A 16,443-nucleotide genomic window follows, 5' to 3' on the forward strand; every position below is an offset into this window, starting at 1 on the left:
AGTTATAAATAAAATTACGAAGTCATTAAAAAACTGAGCAACAAATGGTTTCATTGAGTCAATGATTTGGGTAATCAAAATTTTGGGTAATCATTTTTAAAAAGCCGTGTAATGTATGCTATATATTTGAGTAAGTGTAAATGCTTTCAAGCCATAACAATTTTTATCTTAACCCTAGCTTAAATGTAAAGTAAAGCCTTTTCTCGGTTACGTGTAATAACAAATCGCACTTTTTAACATAAAATCTAAAAATGGCTGATTTTAGGCAACCTCATTCTTCTGCTTGAGACATTGCACCGCCTCCTGGAGACCGTGATCCTCGCGCTTACGTATTCTTTCACACTTGGGACATGGCTGCTTCTCATTCAAGCACTCTGCATGGAATACGGCTCCACATGGCAGGCACTATAAAAAGATTTGAGAGCCAGTGTGAAAGTATCTGTCAACGTTAGATTTCTTGAAAGTGCCACTCACTCTGAATGTAGTGCTGATGTGAAAGGGATACAGCACCCTTGGACTCTGGCAGATCTCGCAGATGAATCCTTTCAGGTGGCATAGTCTGCACTTTAAGACATGCGCTTCGCCCAGTTTGAAGGCCTTCTGCAGCTGCTGACATAGCACACCGCGCTGAATAAGAGCCAAATCTGCTATGGAGTACAGATGAATATGCTCGTACAGGTACTCCTTGCCAGAGAACTGAATTTGGAGAAGCTCTATGCTACTTGGAGCACAGGTATACAAATAAGCCCGTATGAAGTTCAGTCGGATTCGCAGGGATTGCAATTCAGCCATGGCATCGGAGGCAAAATATATTCTCGGGTTCAGTAGCTGCATGTCCAGGAACGGGTGCGATCGGAATTCGGCCAGGAAAGTGGCTGCTCGCTTGCTCACGCTGTACCTTCGAAAATCCCAATTGTAAATAATGCGAGCGGGTATCAGTTGCATCTCCACATCCATGCAGCTGTTGCAGTAGTAGCCACCACTAAAGGCGCAAACCCTAAGGAGAGATAAACACGTCAGTGGGATTGAATAAGAATGAAACGAAGTTCTTACTGAAAGTTGGAGTAACCGATGCCCAGCGGATGCTGGCAGCTCTTGCACAGGAAACCCTGGGCATCCAGGCCCGGCTCTCGAGCTAGTTGACACAGTTGGGACACCATTTGCTGCAGCTCCACCATGTCAAACTCGGAGGTGAGCAGCTCAAACTCCGAGTTGGTCTATAATAGAATAGCATATAATATTTAATAAACTTTTTTCATAACCTACTTACGTCCAGTGACTGCAGATCACTTAGATCTTCTGAAATGGGCTGTTCGGTTTCTCGCTGGGGCTGAGCAACATTGAGATTGGAGGCACTGGCCCGAAACTTCTCCCAGATCTCCGACCATCCGGCCCCACTTTCCCGGTTGCTCTCGTGCTTTCGCAACAGCGCATTGTAGCTGCACCTGTCCGTATTTGGAGAACGCAGACTGACCGAACTACTGACGCTCACAGATCGCTGGAAAAACCTAGATCCCGTCAGTTCCTCGGTGGGTGAAGTGGGAGTTGCCTCCAGGTCACCAGACCATGAGGTTTGCATCAGATTGGACAGAGAATTACTGCCCTGGGGCAGAAGAGAGGGTGCCTCAAGATCCAGTTCGGCGAAGGAGCTGCTGTCCACTTGACGGATGGACTTTTTCCGCGACCACGCCTTACTGCCCGATGGAGCTTCCTGCTCTGCCATTTTAGTCGCTTCCACTTTATCACTGCCTGCCTGCTCCTCGTTTATCACATCCATTTCGTCGAACTTTTGTATTAGCAGGTCCAGGTTCTCCCGCTGGCTAAGTTCGGGAACACCAAAGTTGCTATTCCTGCTAAAGGGGCTATTCGAAATGGAGTCCGAGAACAGCTCATTGGTCTGCAGGGGCTGAGGCGTCGGTATGGCTTTGATATCGGAGCCAAGCGAGCTGGCCACATCAACTCCGCTGCTAATCTGCAATTGTATACTCAAATTAGTCCACTTGTATTGATAATGGTCATGAGAGGCCTCTTATCATAGGAATTCTGAGAGGCGTGTTCACAGGTTCATAGGCTTGACATTATTGAAGGAATACAAAATCATACCGGGCAAGACTTCAGAGCAGGTGTCCAGAGATCAGATAGCTGCAGGGAGAAGTCGGGCCACTGGTTCAGCAGGCTGGAGTTCACTGGCAGATCGAATTGCACATAGGCCTCCAGGCTCTCCATAATCTTGGCGGCCGTCTCCAGACCCTCGGAGTCCCTGACAAGGGCGTTCCGCTTGTAGTACTGAGACAGTGCCGATCCGTTCTTGCGCATGTTGTTCAGATAGGAGGAGAACACCGACTCGTTGAGCGACTGGCGCACCCAGGCGCGGCACTGTCCCGTCTCCGAGGTGATCTGGCTGAGGCCCTGCACCTGCTCGATCACCTGCTTGTGCATGAAGACCATGCAGGGCGACCAGAAGCTGGGATCGGGTCTGCGTTCCACATCGCCAGCGATGACATTGAAGGTGGCCGACAGGAATGAGTCCTTCAGCCCATGCAGGAACAGGGCCTCCAGGGTGGTGCACAGGGCGCTGGTCTGTTCACATAGTCCCAGGACCTCTGCGGTACGAGGATTTCTATTAATCAGTGTTCATTTCGGGGGGAGTACACAGAACTCACCCAAACTCTTTTGCTTCACCTCGAACTCGATCTCGCGTGCATTTTCGTTCAGTGTATTGATGAGCGCCTCCTTCACGACATTCTCCCGTTTCGACGAAAAGTGGTTGAGGCTGCGGAACAGGGAGCTCATTTGGGTGGCGATCCGGACCTTTTGTTGTGGTTTTCCGAGGGTCTTTGGATATTTGCATTAAAGAAATCATCCCCAAAGTGTGACCGCATGGCAGCTCCAAAGAAACAAAGAAAAATATACTGGAAAGCCGTTAGTGTACTAAGGAAGTGCAATGCGAATTTCTCTATTCTTACAAAAGCTTGCTTTCTGTATTAAAGCCTATATAATTTTATTCCAGTTTAATTCAGTTATTTTAAGAAATAATTTGAGTTTAGTAGAATTTTAAGAGCCCGCGTTTTCTACAAGTTATCGATAGGCAATACCTTTTGAAATTCACAAGCTGCATGGTCACTCTAGAGCTTACTATGATCAATTGTGACGTAGTTTTGAAATTCTCAACGGTTTTCATTTAAGTTTAAAATAAATTGTATTTTTATATACGCCAGCCAATCAATCTGCATCTAGTAATAAATGCACCCCAAAGCAGTCGAAAAGATCAGCTCTTTGAGACTTCAGCGTGCTAAGCCACTCAAACTCGTTCTGGTTATTCTTGACTTTCTTCTCAGATCAAATCACAAATCTCGGCTTATGAGTGAATGCTCGATTATGAGGGAAAAAACCCCACGCAAGCTAGCAAAAAGTCGCAGCAAAACCGTCAACGAGACAGAATATTAATTGATTTTGCTTGGATCTTTCCTATCGCCCCCTTGTCAGTGTCTTGTTATTGTGTTATTGTGTTTTGGGTATTTTCGGGTTTTGTTTCAATGAACCGTCATATATTCTGTGGCCAAGTGACTCATGCAGATCTCTCGATTGCCAAGGAATTTTATTAATGAAAGACCATCCCGACCGGTGGGGGGAACCAGAAAAAAACCCAATGCACGTAGCCAGTTGATATAATACTAAAATCAAAATTTGTGTTAAGGTCACGGTGACCAACAAAAGCGACTTTATGTATCCACATACTTGTTGTTGTCAACGCATTTTTCAATATTTTTGCAATAAAAATGTTGTTGTTTTTACAGAAGATGCGCCTTGTCTTGTCGCTGTGAACGAACCAACTGGTTCAGCACTCAAAATGCAAACTGGTCTCAGCCGCCAATTTGTTTGACTTTTCGACTGTTTTCGGCTTGGTGTTGTTTTTCGAAAACACATTTTCCATGTGGGCTGTGCATTCGGCAAATTGCATTTTATTGAATTTTATTGATACCAAATGAGTTGCAAAATCATTAATAACATTAACAATTTGGCAAATCAGTAATTGCGAGTGATGCTTCCTTTATTGGTGGCATACGTTTCATTTAATACTCGCTTTGAATTTAAAAAACTGCTTTTAAACCTGAAAAACAATGAGTGTAGCAGGTGAAGTTCTCTTTAAGTGTTAATTAAACTTGTTAAAAAGAATCAAATTTGAATATATGAATACAAAACTTTTCAAAAGAAGATATAATATTTATCTTGAGATCTCATGAAAGTAGCTTGTTGCTAAAAAAAAAAGCTACCAAAACGCAGCACTTCAGTTTGAAATTTACATGCTTATATACTCACGCTTCCGCTACCCAAATAATATATATAAGTCGGATTTCGCATGGCGAAAAGCCGTTGGAGTTTGTTGTGCGACATTAATGACGATAAACAATTAATAAGGCGCTTTGGGGGAAGGGTCGCGGCGACATTTCCCAACTGAGCCGACTCTATTAAAGTAAATAATATGTGGCGCTTTGTTGCTGCTCTTAGCTGACTGTGCAGTTTCCAAGATGCCAGCGTGTTGCCATTGTTGTGGCCAAATAGCCAAAAAGCCGAAAAGCCCAAAGAAACCAAAGCAAGCCAAACGAAACGAAAAGAAACGCAGCGGCTTGAAATGTATAAAAACGTTTGTTTTCGTAATACAATTTTGATTACTTCTTCGACGACAGCCGCCCATTGATGGGCATTGTCTCAGCTGGGCCCCTTTGTGCGTCCCTAAGCGATTTGATTTATGGGCGGAGGAGCTGGGCGCCCAATGCTCCACTCCACCAGCGCTACCGTTGGCCATTTGCCGGGATCGCCGCCCATTTGGCAATAGCTTTGTTGTAATTGTTACACTAATAACAGCCGTGATTCCCGACACCACTGCCCCCCACCGACCGACCAATAATCACTGACATCGCAGTGGTTGCAGGGGCATGGATTGGGGGGTCATCCCAGAAAGATATCCGTGGAGGAAAATACCAAAATTATTAGAACTTATAATTAATGATAATACTATGATACTTTGCGCTCTTTAAAGATACAATTTATGTGCACCCTTTTATACCGAAACTTCCTTTCCCCGAAGCTACGCCCATTTGGACCATCTGATGGGCCTAGGAAACTGGCTCTGTTGATCGTCGAAAGGCAGAAAGCCAAATGCCGGCACAAATGCTCAAATGCGGAACCAATAAGCTGACATAATTTTTTGTGATGGGCGCTGAAAAAAAAAGATTTGCGCGGGCCAAATGATAATTACATTCCAGAGACATCCGAAGATATGGTCATGGTTGGCTTTCGAATGCGATCATTAACGCATTTAAGTTTGAAGACCATAGCAGATGCTTATTCAAGGACGTAACAGAAATACATCGTTGATACTAAAGCAGGATTATTATTGAATTACCTTCTATATACAAAACATGAAAAGAATTTCACATGGGCGATGGCTTATGATCACGAGACGCGATGATCTAACCACCGGTGGCGTCAATAGCCGGGCGGGCTGAAATGCCAAAAGTTCATCGATCACTGACACCAACTCAACGCATCTTTACTGATCTGCCAAAAAAGTCTGATCGATCGGTTCTCTGACTCAGGCCAGTCAAGAACCCAGTGTACTGAGACAGACTGAAACGGACTAACTGGAAATATGTCCATGTCAACAAATAAAGTATTAATGAATTGAGCTGGAGAAGTAGAGAACTAGAACTCGCTGGGAGAAACAGGAACTGGCGAATCTGAGACACATGGAACTCATAACTTATGCATTGTTAGCATAATACTTTTCCCAAAATCAAGCCAAACCTGTCAAAACAAAACAAACCGAACGGATCACATTCGTTTTCAATATCCATTTGCATTTCGTGTGTGTTTAATTTATGCGAAAGTTGTGTCTATTTGGGAGGCGATATTGCTATTGTCTTGTAAATCATTTGGCGAATAGCACTTATGTTAGGCGGCTGTTAGCTGAATGTTAATGTTAACCCACTATCGAAGTGCGCATTCAGTTATAGCTCCTCAATGCGATTAGAATGCAATACACATTCGCTCATTTTAATGCCAGAAATTAAAGACTGAAATTCTGGCAGTCTTGTCAATAGAGCCTACTAATCACAAATATTTGTGGTCCAGATGCATTTTGAAGGTTATGCCAAAGCTGGCCTACAGGGGTTAAGATCTGAATCCGATCATGTTGCTTGGCTGACCTTGAACGTCATTGACAGTAGTGCGTCAGAAACGTAGTGGTGAGAAACCAGTATGCAAAAAAAGCTGATCCCCTGTGGCAATTAAAACAATTATTTGCACTCTTTTCCGGTGGATAGTATAGTATGTAGTAGAATGTGGATCAGAAGGGCTGAAAAGTCGGGGGCGGCTGACCGAGCCTCTTGCATAGATAAGGCTTTCTCGCCATCGTAATTCCCATTTTTCCCAACTTATTTGCCCGACACTCTGCCGCCGTCGCAGTTGGCGGCGCTGCCGGCGTCGCGGCTTTAGCCAAGCCAAGTCGAGCTTGGAGCAGCGGCTCTTGGCCAAGTTTATTGAAAGCGCAGAATCCGTGAGCTACGGACGTGTTTCGCTCGAGCGCATCGCGCATCTCCCAAAACTTCGAACTACGATCTTTAGCTCACTCGCTCGCTCGCTTGCACCCGCCGTCCGCGCATAGCCCCCTCTCGCTCGCGCACCGAAGTGATCGTGATATCGTGCCGCGGATTTTTATTCCGATTGAGAAAAGGCGGTGAAAATATTACACATTTCAGTTGTCGGCTTCGATTGCGTCGCCTGCGATTTTGTCATCGCGATCATTGTTGGCTCCTACGCGATATATAATTGTATTCCAGCCAACTCGCTATATCCCCTTTGGCTTACAGGGCAATGCCCAATTCCAAATTGTTAATTGCGTGACAAATTCGAAAAAGGGGTTAATCTACAGAAATAATACGAGAAAGAAACGAAATCAAGAAGTTACGCGAAGCACCAGCTCACCCACGAGATAATGCAGTTCGATCCGAAGCCACGATGCGGTGGCAGCGTGGTTAGCTTTACCGTTATGCTGCTGCTGATCATCGGAGCCGATTTCGCCGCTGGAAGGCCTGGTATTAAATTAAAGCAGTCTATATCTATATAGCTATAAACTAAGGCGATTGCAATTGCGATTGCGCTACCGGTTCGCATATTCAATTTGCACCAGCATGCGAATCGGATTTTTCAATCAGCGATCCTCTTCGCCTTTTTTTGTCTTTATCTCTTTCTATTTGTGGTTTACGTTTGAAATGTTATATGTGCTTACTGCGTTTTTTCTGGAAGAAGCTTCAAGTTTATGGGTGACAAATAAAATAATACATATTATAAATATATGACAGAAATATTATGCCAGTCAAACCGGCTTGAAAAACATTACCATTTATGAATATTCTATAACTTATACACTTTGAGCTTCTTCTTGGCGTTGTGATCTGTAACTAATTTTACGTTTTTATATCAATCCTACTAAGTTTTATGCTGAACTGATCCCCCGTTCCCCTTCCCCCTCCCTCTGTCTATGAATATCTGTTAGAAGTTCCAATTCTTCACTCACCTGTTGCATTTACGATCTCACCTCACCTGCATTCGCATTTCCAAAACTCACCGGTGCACAAGTTCGATCTCACCCCACAGTAAACTTCGATCGTGATCGTGATCATGACCCACATCGGTTGGGAGACAAGTGCTATCCTCCAGCTAACAACAAATGACAGTTGCACCAACGGAAAAGTCAGTGGGTCTGAAATTAATTGAAAGTGCGGCTAATTTGCATTTAGGATGCAAGTGCGTGGAAAAGATAGTTATCTATCATCTATCATACCTTCAACTTAGCATTCTACTGAGTAAAGGATCTTTAATTTTTCAGGAATGTATCTTTATTGCCCTGCTTATTTTTGTGAAGTGCATTCTCTTGACTTGTCCCAAAAGGCTTGTGCATGCAATTAGCCTTCGCCGTTGAAGAGCCTTTATAAATGCAGCCTTAAGCTGTTTTTGTTTGACAAACAAACTGAAGAACTGGGCGCCGATCATTAAGTTTTTTTTTTTTGGCTGAAAGCGAAATCAGGTAGCCGCTGCAAAAACAAACAGCGAGGTTCCCAAAGGCAAAGCCGTAAGAAAAACGAAATTCGAGAAGAGCCGATGTGAAGAGGCCCCCAAGAAAACCCAAACCAAAACTCAAACTCAAACCCAATCTGAAGACGAAACTGAAACCCAGAGCTTCAGCAAGTGGGGTTACGTAAGCTGAAGATAACGTGACTGGCAAGGCTTCGGCAAAGTCGCTGTCGATCCGTCTTCCTCTTGGCGTTTTGGCGGGTTAAAGGAGGGGTTAAACGAGCTCTGGAATGGTCTCCCTTGGGTGGTGGTAGTCCATGTAGTTCATAAATTTAGCGACGCTTTTGTCTAGACGATCTGTTAACTAAGTTGTTTACACCAACTAGAGACTAATGTTGTGGCGCTCTTTTTGGGTCATGGGGCCACAAGCAAGAAGCTGTGACAAAAAACTTGAGGATTACGAGAATGAATGTACCAGAAAACAGTTTAAGCTGTTTTGGGCAAAACCCATTGACCAACTAGCCGAGTTAATTGGCTACTAGCAATTAAAACGAATGCATAAACTCAGAGCTCATTTGAGGCACCCATGATGGAAATATCATTGGAGCTTAATGGTTTTCTTTGGCACGAAATAGTTATATTTCGGTCGCGGTTTTCATATTCGGCAATCAATGAACCCATCATAATGAATGGACCCGTACGTGATAATTAGCGAATTCGCACGGATCTGAAATGGGGAATCGTGCCTCACTTTCGCGTGCCTTGATTTATGATTCAGTCGCAGATTATCGTAATTAAAACACAATAGGATATCAACTAGTTATGGATATAGATGAAGATATGTACACACATGAGTTGCGGCAGTTTGATTTCGACATTTCGACAGCCAAGCTGTTGCGAATTTATCAAAAGCAGCCGACACATTCCAATCTATATAGAAGCGATTCTGGGGCCATTCTAAGCCATAAATATTTATTCATTTATGGGAGAGTTCGGTTTCCGTTTCAGTCAGCCTGCCCCTTGGTATTTTTGAGCCAGTCATATGCACAATGAAATCACATTTCATCTGGCAATTTCAAGTGCAATAAACACATTTTGTTTCTCATCGAAGTATAATTTACAGCTTGGGATTGTGTTTTAAAGATTTGGCACGGCATTTGACACATTTCGTTAGCCATTTCTGTGTGGGATGACAGCCCAATATGTCGATAAATCCAAGGCCTGCGAGATGATATAAACGAATATTAATAAAAATCCATTACAATTGATGTTCGCTGATTCCAGCGAAGGTTGCCCAGGCACAGAAACATGTCAAAATCAAGAAGATGGTAAACAAACTGTAAAATTGGCAAGTGCAAAATCTTTTCAACAGAAATACCCATTGTGTTTAGGTGGGTGCAGATGTCGTGAAGCCGTCAATCAATTAAAAATTAAATTCAATAAACATAAACACTGAGGGAGATGGCGATGGAGATGTCGATGCGAATGAAGATGGCGCTGGAGACAAGCAAAATTAATTGGCCTGAACTTGAGCAGCGTTTTGCGGCGGAAGTGCGGGGACTTTCAATTATTTCGGCATAATCCGATATGAGAAATAAATAACACTTTCGGCTGCCAGCCGTGACGCAAATCATCTTCACTATCTCTGAGGAGCATTCAAGTTTATGAGCGGCCGAGCTGCAGTCGAAAGTTCAGGGCTTCCTGTTATACGGCCAAGCCCGTTCGTCCCAAAATGTAAATGAGCCTCAATTGCTCGTGGCCATAGAATAGAGATATGCACATGTGCTTAACAGCCGGAACTGACTTGGCTGGCGAATTTGAAGCAACGCCCACCGCGATCTGGCTTAGTCACATTCAAGTTGACCGCAGAGCAGAAACAGCATTAACAGAATTCCCCAACGCCAGCGCCTAATTAAAATATTCCACATCTACAGTATATCCACAATTTATTCAGTTATTCCGTTTGTTGCTGCAAACAGGAATCGAGGCGCAGATCACAAATCAGAAGCTGGCTGAGAATCTTTCAGATATCCAAGGAAATTATTATTAATTATACGAATATGGCACGAGCGCCGCACAATACCCATGGCGAAAATAACAAAATCGTTGTCAGTGCAATCATTACCCATTAATTCGGTTGTTGTTGCTGTCAAAGTCAGCTGTCACATGGATTCCCCGATTCCCAGACTCCCAGCGACAAAACAATGAGTGTTCACTTGATAAAACCCATTCAACAATCGCACAGTGCGTTTCAAGAGTGTTAGGCTACGTTTCGGATTGACCCTTAAACATTGGCATTGCACAAAAAGAGTCACTAACGTGTGCCAATTAATTACTTATCTTTTTCTCGTAAGTGGACTTGTCATACAAAATAGACAAAGAAATGTCTGGGATTTTCAAAACAAGATTTCTTATTTAAGATATTTAATTGGCGAATACACGCTATTAGGTTGAATTATTTACTCGACTTTCATGCTCGGACGTCACGAAACGCACAGTATGCCCTAGAGCCCTTTTGCTTGATTCCAGTGACCAGCTGAAACGAAAGACTTAGGCAACGAACTTGATGGTTGCACACCTGTCACACCCACACAAGTACACATACACGTACATTGACTAACCTGTCTGGGTAACTTTTAAAATTGAATTTTTTTCTGGTGGCGGACCTTTGTGTAACTAACAGTAACCACCGCACACCAGCCACACATCACAACAACCGCAGCAGCATCCAGCAAACCCAAAACCAAATGTATGGCCCATCTGAGTCAATGTCAATCAATCAGCCGCCGCGGCAGCCAAATTGCCCAAGAGCCGCCCACAGCTGCCTCATCTGTCACCCAGCCACCAGCCACCAGCATAGCCACCGAAAAGGCTCCTCACCCACCAAACAGCATGCACCCAAATGGGAATTGAAGTGCGACTTTAACTTGAAAATAGCCCTTTTGGTAGGAAAATATTTATTAATTGCTAAATTCGTTCGATATGAAAGCCGAGGAAAACTATAGTTTCAGCAGTAATTACATTACTTTCATTTAAGATCATAAATCATTAATGAAAACATTTGGTTATTATAAATTTGTTGTATTACTATTTAATGTCGAAATGAATACATTACAATTAGAAGAAACCCATTTGTAAAATGCATCAAAACATTTAACTGCTAGATTACAGAAATGGGATAGAAAACTTTAAATATTTTCATACATTTAGTACCAAAAGTAAAATAGTTTAAAGTTACTTGTTCGGAGGTGTCCATTTATCATATTCATTGAATCTCCCACCTTGTCACTCTGTCATACTTCCACTTCCACTTGCTATCTCCACTTGCCACTTCCACGCTTTTCCAACGCTCCAAAGAAGCAGCCGCAGCCACAACGAGACCCACCACATTCTGCTCCCCCTCCAACAGATGTGCGCGAGTCGCCCTTCGCCCTCGATCTGCAGCCTCCGCTGCTGCAGCCGGACGTGGCCTTCAGCTCAGGCCAGGGGGGCGGTGACGGGCCGAAGGCCATCGACAGTTACGGCAACCCCATCGACGCCCTGCGACCCATCGACACGCCCGACGGGCGCAAGGTGGTCAGCGCCCAGGGCGTTCAGTTTGAGATACCCACCTATGCCTCGGGAATCACGGAGATCCGGCGGCCGGCCGATGATCTTCTGCCGCCACACATTGGTGAGTTGACAACCACAACCACAACCACGCGTGCAGCGGCTGCCAGCGGTGCCAACAGCAGAACGGAAACGGAAATGAGGACCAGGACGTTACACGAAACTAAAGCTAAAACTAAAACTGAAACCCAAGCCTCGACAGCCACGCACACAACCAGTAGTCGTAGATACAGTACAAATAGCACTAGCACCCGCACCGCACTAGCCGCACCCATTAGCACTACTAATAAGCTGGCCAAGCGTGAATCGCTGGGCGGCCAGTTCCCCATTGCACCACCCAGTAACCGCCACGTCCCACCCCCCTACTCCCTGATCAAACTGAATCCCTTTGCCGCCCTGGACTCACCAATCACCCAGATCGGTTCCCATTCGAGTCCAAGTCCAACTCCCAGTCTCTGTCCCAGTCCCAAGCACAGTCCTATGGCCATGTCCCTAGCCCCAGCCACAGTCCCAACCAACGCGAATTGCTCGAAATACTCAATTCCGAATCCTCTCCAATCAGATGCCATCGCTGTGGGCCTGGAGCCCAGCACCGATCAGAAACCGAACTCATTTACTGGCACAGCATCAGCATCTGCACCAGCACCACTTCCAGCTACATCACTAACACCGCCCCTCCATGATCCACCATCACCCGACACGACGACCACCGCGGATGTGGAGGTGGAGCAGGCGCACCTGGTGCCGCTTCCACAGGAGGAGAAGGATGTGGAGCCACTGCCCGATTTCATTCGGGAGTTGCAGCGCGAGGATGCGAACATTGGCGGTCCTGTGGAGTGGAAACCGGCTGCCGATGGAGCTCCGCTCAGTGTGATTGCCTGGGATCTGTTGCCACCGCACCAAGACCTGGATAATCAACGCCAGGAGGATCAGAAGCAGGCTCAGGAACCGGCAATCATTACTGAGGCGCAGCAGCAGCCGGCTAAGAAGGTCCAAGGCATTGTGGATCCCATTAGTCACAACATTCGCATCAGTCTTAGCAGTGGCAATGCTTTAAGCCCAGTGCCACCCACGGCACAGTCACAGTCACAGGCACAGCCGCAGGAGCGACTCCACAACGATGGGCCGGCTGATCATGGCACCAACGCGCATGTGGGCACAACCACGCCCAGCAATCCGGGTCGTTTCCCAAACCGCCAGAGAGGCACAGCGCACTACAGCACCACAAGGAGCAGTAGTACCACCCTAAGGCCGCGCAGCAGCACCACAACCACTAGGCCCACAACCACCACGCCTAGGAGCACTACGACCACCCCTAGGACCACCACAACCACCACCAGGAGAACCACAACATCTAGCACCACTACAGCGAAACCGGAAACACGGACTGCCAACCCGGTGGTCAGTACTATTGGCACGACCGAGGATCCATCCACCTTCTATCGCCTGGACAACGAGGAGGCCTATGCCTACACTCTGCCCACGTGGCTGCAGGAGGTCACCGACCCGGATCTGGATGTGGCCGTCACCTTCGAAGTGCCCGCCGATAATGATCAGTACAACCATACGCTGGCCAACGATTTGGAGCCACCATTTGAGCCCTTCATGGACCTGGGAAACATTCAGCTGACACCGCCACCCACGGACAGGCCAACCAGGACTAGCACACAAACCACGACAACCACCACCACGGCAGCGCCAACGACGACAACTACAACCACAAGCACAACAACAACGCCACGAACAACGACATCGACAACCACAACCACTCGACGTCCGAGCACGCAGCGAACCACAAAAGCACCCATACCACCCACTCACAGCACCCAAGCGCACCCACAACCACCGCGAGTGAAACTGACCACAACCACCACTCACCACGCAGATAACACGCCGGAGGATTCGAGCAGCAGTGGCAGCAGCAGTGCCACCACCTTCATCAACACCACACCAAGCCAGTTGGATGCAGGCAACCCATTCGATTCGGCCACTATTCCCGCCTGGCTGCGAGACTTCGACTATCCGGATGTCGGCCCAGGCGTGCCCTTTGATCCGGACAATTTCGGAACAGCGGCATCTAGCAGCACTCGTAACCCCACCAATCCGGCACGTCCCCCCACCGTCCCGTCCGTCTCCTCCGCTTTTCCATCCAAAGTCACGCTTCCGCTTCCAGGCAGCAGCATCAGTAGCAGTAGCAGTAGCAGTATCAATAGCAGCGAGGAACCACCGCTGGTGCTCGTTCCGCCCGCTGACCGCTCGGAGGCCGCTTCCGGTTCCGACTCCCACTTTGGCTCCGTCTCCAATCCCGGACAACTGACCCATCCCACTTCCAACTCTGTAACGCCTTTTGCAGCCCGCTTCGAGCCATCGGCCAGCAGCTCCAGCTCCCAGAGCGTTGACCCCTTCCCACCCAGCAAAGTGGAGTACACCAAGAGCGATGAGGGCAAGGTCATCAGCACGCCGGTCACCAACAATCAGCGAAAAAGTGAGTACCTTTAACAGGAAGGAATGGAAGACTACTTAACATATGTTTTGTTTCAACAGCGGAGACAGCTGCACCTCCAGCTAGCAACACTGGAAAGTACACGGGAGGATTTGGGGCACCGCCGGGGCTGCTGCGCCCACAGTCGACCAATCCCGCCGGCTCCAATTCCGGTACCATTTCCAATCCGAGCCCCAACTCCGACATCTATGTGGCGGGCAACCAGCACGAGTTCAGCAGTGTTTTGAAGGCGAACAAGGCGCGACCCACCGAAAATCCGGGTCGCTATAGTGGCGGTTTCGGTGCGCCCACGGGAGTTCTTTCGCCTCAATCCCAGGCGGAGCCACGCCCCTTCCAGCCAATAAGCCAGCGAACGGAGCACAGGGAACAGCCATCCGGTGGGAACAGGCGGACGGACAGCCGTTTTGGTGGACCACCCGGCATCCTCGTGCCCTTCGACAACGTGCAGCGAACTGGGGGGCAGTAGGCGGCAGTCCCAGGAGTCCGCAAATACTTTAAATTATTTATAGCCCATGTACATGTACCTATGGTAGAGCTAAGTAAATAACTGACCGGCGGGTCACCACAATACTTGCGTAATAAAAAGTCTCGGAACTATATAGTCGAATCCTACGTAAATAAATGCATAGGTCCTCGTACCTTTGTTATGTACATGGTTCAATGGGAAAATCAGCTAAATCAGTTAAAGTTGGATTGATTGTTTATTTAAAACGTGTAAAGGTTGATTTATATGGATTATAACTTGCCTGCTGTTCATGAATAGAGACCTTTACATTCTAGCGTGGAATTTGTTGCATAAACTTGTTTATTAGGACTTTAACCACTTCATGACGAAATTCTGTAAACATAGTACACTGGGAAAAACAGTTCAGTGCGTTATAAAACGTTAACACGGAGTATACAAATAAACAACACGTTACAGACTACGGAAGTGCTTATCAATGTGCAAGTGCGATACGGGCTGTTGCTCCGTATTTTATCCGATATGGTGCATTGTTTTTGGTGGCATAGCATTGGTTTCAGCATTAGTTTGGACTATCAGTGGTTTTTCCGACCTTCCGGATGAAACTAACGCCGATATGGAACGTGTGTTAGACGTATATGAATACATCATGATCGTCGCTAGCGCAGTCTACATTACTGCTGGAATATGTATGATGTTTGGCATAAAAAAGGCAAGTTGAAAGTATAAATTCTAAGCCGGAATTGTAAGTACTATTATTTCAGCAGAACAACAAAGTACTGTTTGAAGTCGGAAAAGCACTAAGCTATTTTTATCCGATTCTGGCCATATATGCTATATTCCCAATAGGTAAGCCACTGTTTTAGCACATAACCACCTGTTTACTTAGTGTTTCTGCCTTCAGTTGTCCACATTATCGCCATAAAAAATCTGATCGCCTATCAGAAGAATCGCTGGGGAGAGTGATTTTCATCCTTTTTGAACGGTCGTGTAACCACAAATGATTTTCAACATTTAAATCTGTAAAAATTCACTATTGTCTGGACAACAAAACTCCACCATACTAATTGCTCAGCATAATCGCAGCCACTTTTGAATCCAAGTTCATTAAACATAATCTACAATGAGAGCATAATTATAGATATATTTTAGCTATACTATATATATTTATTTAACTGTATATTTATTTAACTCTATATATTTAGCTAACTCTTGAAGGTCCCCCAACTTTAGTTGTACATTTCTGCGTTTTCTTTTTGTGCCAGTATATGAAGGATGTATGGAACAGGGGTTAAACAATATGTTTAAGTCGAATTCAATCTAATGGACATTCAATACATGCTCCCAACTTAAACTAAGATAGCCAAGTGGCCCCATTCGATTGGCGGCGAATCCAATTTGCATTCAACAGGTGGCTCTGCTGGTGCCTAGCATGCGAACTGCTCCAATCTGGAATCGAAGCCATTACAATCGGAGGTCGTGTCTGTTCAATTGGAGTTGTCGTAAACGCGAGTTGGCATTAAGGTCTCCTGCCCCTCCGACGAGGGGAGCAACTTGAGCAAATGCAAATATCATAATTTCCGACAGCCCATCTGCAAGGTATCAGGCGGAGGGGGGAGTAGGCCACAAATGTAGTAGGCCCCACCTCCGGATCCGCCTTCAGTTCCACCTCCGTATCCACCTCCACTTCCAGAGTCCAGGCCACCGTTACGAGGGCAGGACAAATAAAATTGTTTCGTCACGCCACCGCGAAGGTTGCCAGCCGCTGTCGGAATGAGGCTGGCACACGCAA

At 46.1% G+C, this 16,443-nt stretch overlaps 2 protein-coding genes across 6 annotated transcripts; one reads left to right on the forward strand and one right to left on the reverse strand.

Moving 5' to 3' along the window:
* Positions 1-90: 90 nt before the first annotated feature.
* On the reverse strand, positions 91-2,880 carry LOC120444308 (sorting nexin-29). The gene is made up of 6 exons (XM_039623849.2): positions 2,664-2,880; positions 2,104-2,603; positions 1,271-1,972; positions 1,054-1,217; positions 475-997; positions 91-405 (listed from the first exon to the last, which is right to left on the reverse strand). The coding sequence occupies exons 1-6, from the start codon at positions 2,791-2,793 to the stop codon at positions 262-264; spliced, it is 2,163 nt and encodes a 720-aa protein (XP_039479783.1). The 5' UTR covers positions 2,794-2,880; the 3' UTR covers positions 91-261.
* A 3,654-nt stretch (positions 2,881-6,534) lies between these two features.
* Positions 6,535-15,114, forward strand: LOC120446900 (cell wall protein DAN4). 5 transcript variants are annotated; one of them, XM_039628119.2, is made up of 4 exons: positions 6,536-7,097; positions 11,486-11,749; positions 12,248-14,170; positions 14,230-15,114. In XM_039628119.2, the coding sequence occupies exons 1-4, from the start codon at positions 6,998-7,000 to the stop codon at positions 14,652-14,654; spliced, it is 2,712 nt and encodes a 903-aa protein (XP_039484053.1). In that variant the 5' UTR covers positions 6,536-6,997; the 3' UTR covers positions 14,655-15,114. The 5 variants fall into 5 exon arrangements, with proteins under 5 accessions (XP_039484052.1, XP_039484053.1, XP_039484054.1 ...); XM_039628122.1 differs by having other exon boundaries at positions 6,538-7,097; positions 14,039-14,170; XM_039628121.2 differs by having other exon boundaries at positions 6,539-7,097; positions 13,571-14,170.
* Positions 15,115-16,443: the final 1,329 nt, after the last annotated feature.

The sequence above is a fragment of the Drosophila santomea genome, chromosome 2R, assembly GCF_016746245.2.
Source record: "Drosophila santomea strain STO CAGO 1482 chromosome 2R, Prin_Dsan_1.1, whole genome shotgun sequence".
NCBI classification, from domain to species: domain Eukaryota; kingdom Metazoa; phylum Arthropoda; class Insecta; order Diptera; family Drosophilidae; genus Drosophila; species Drosophila santomea.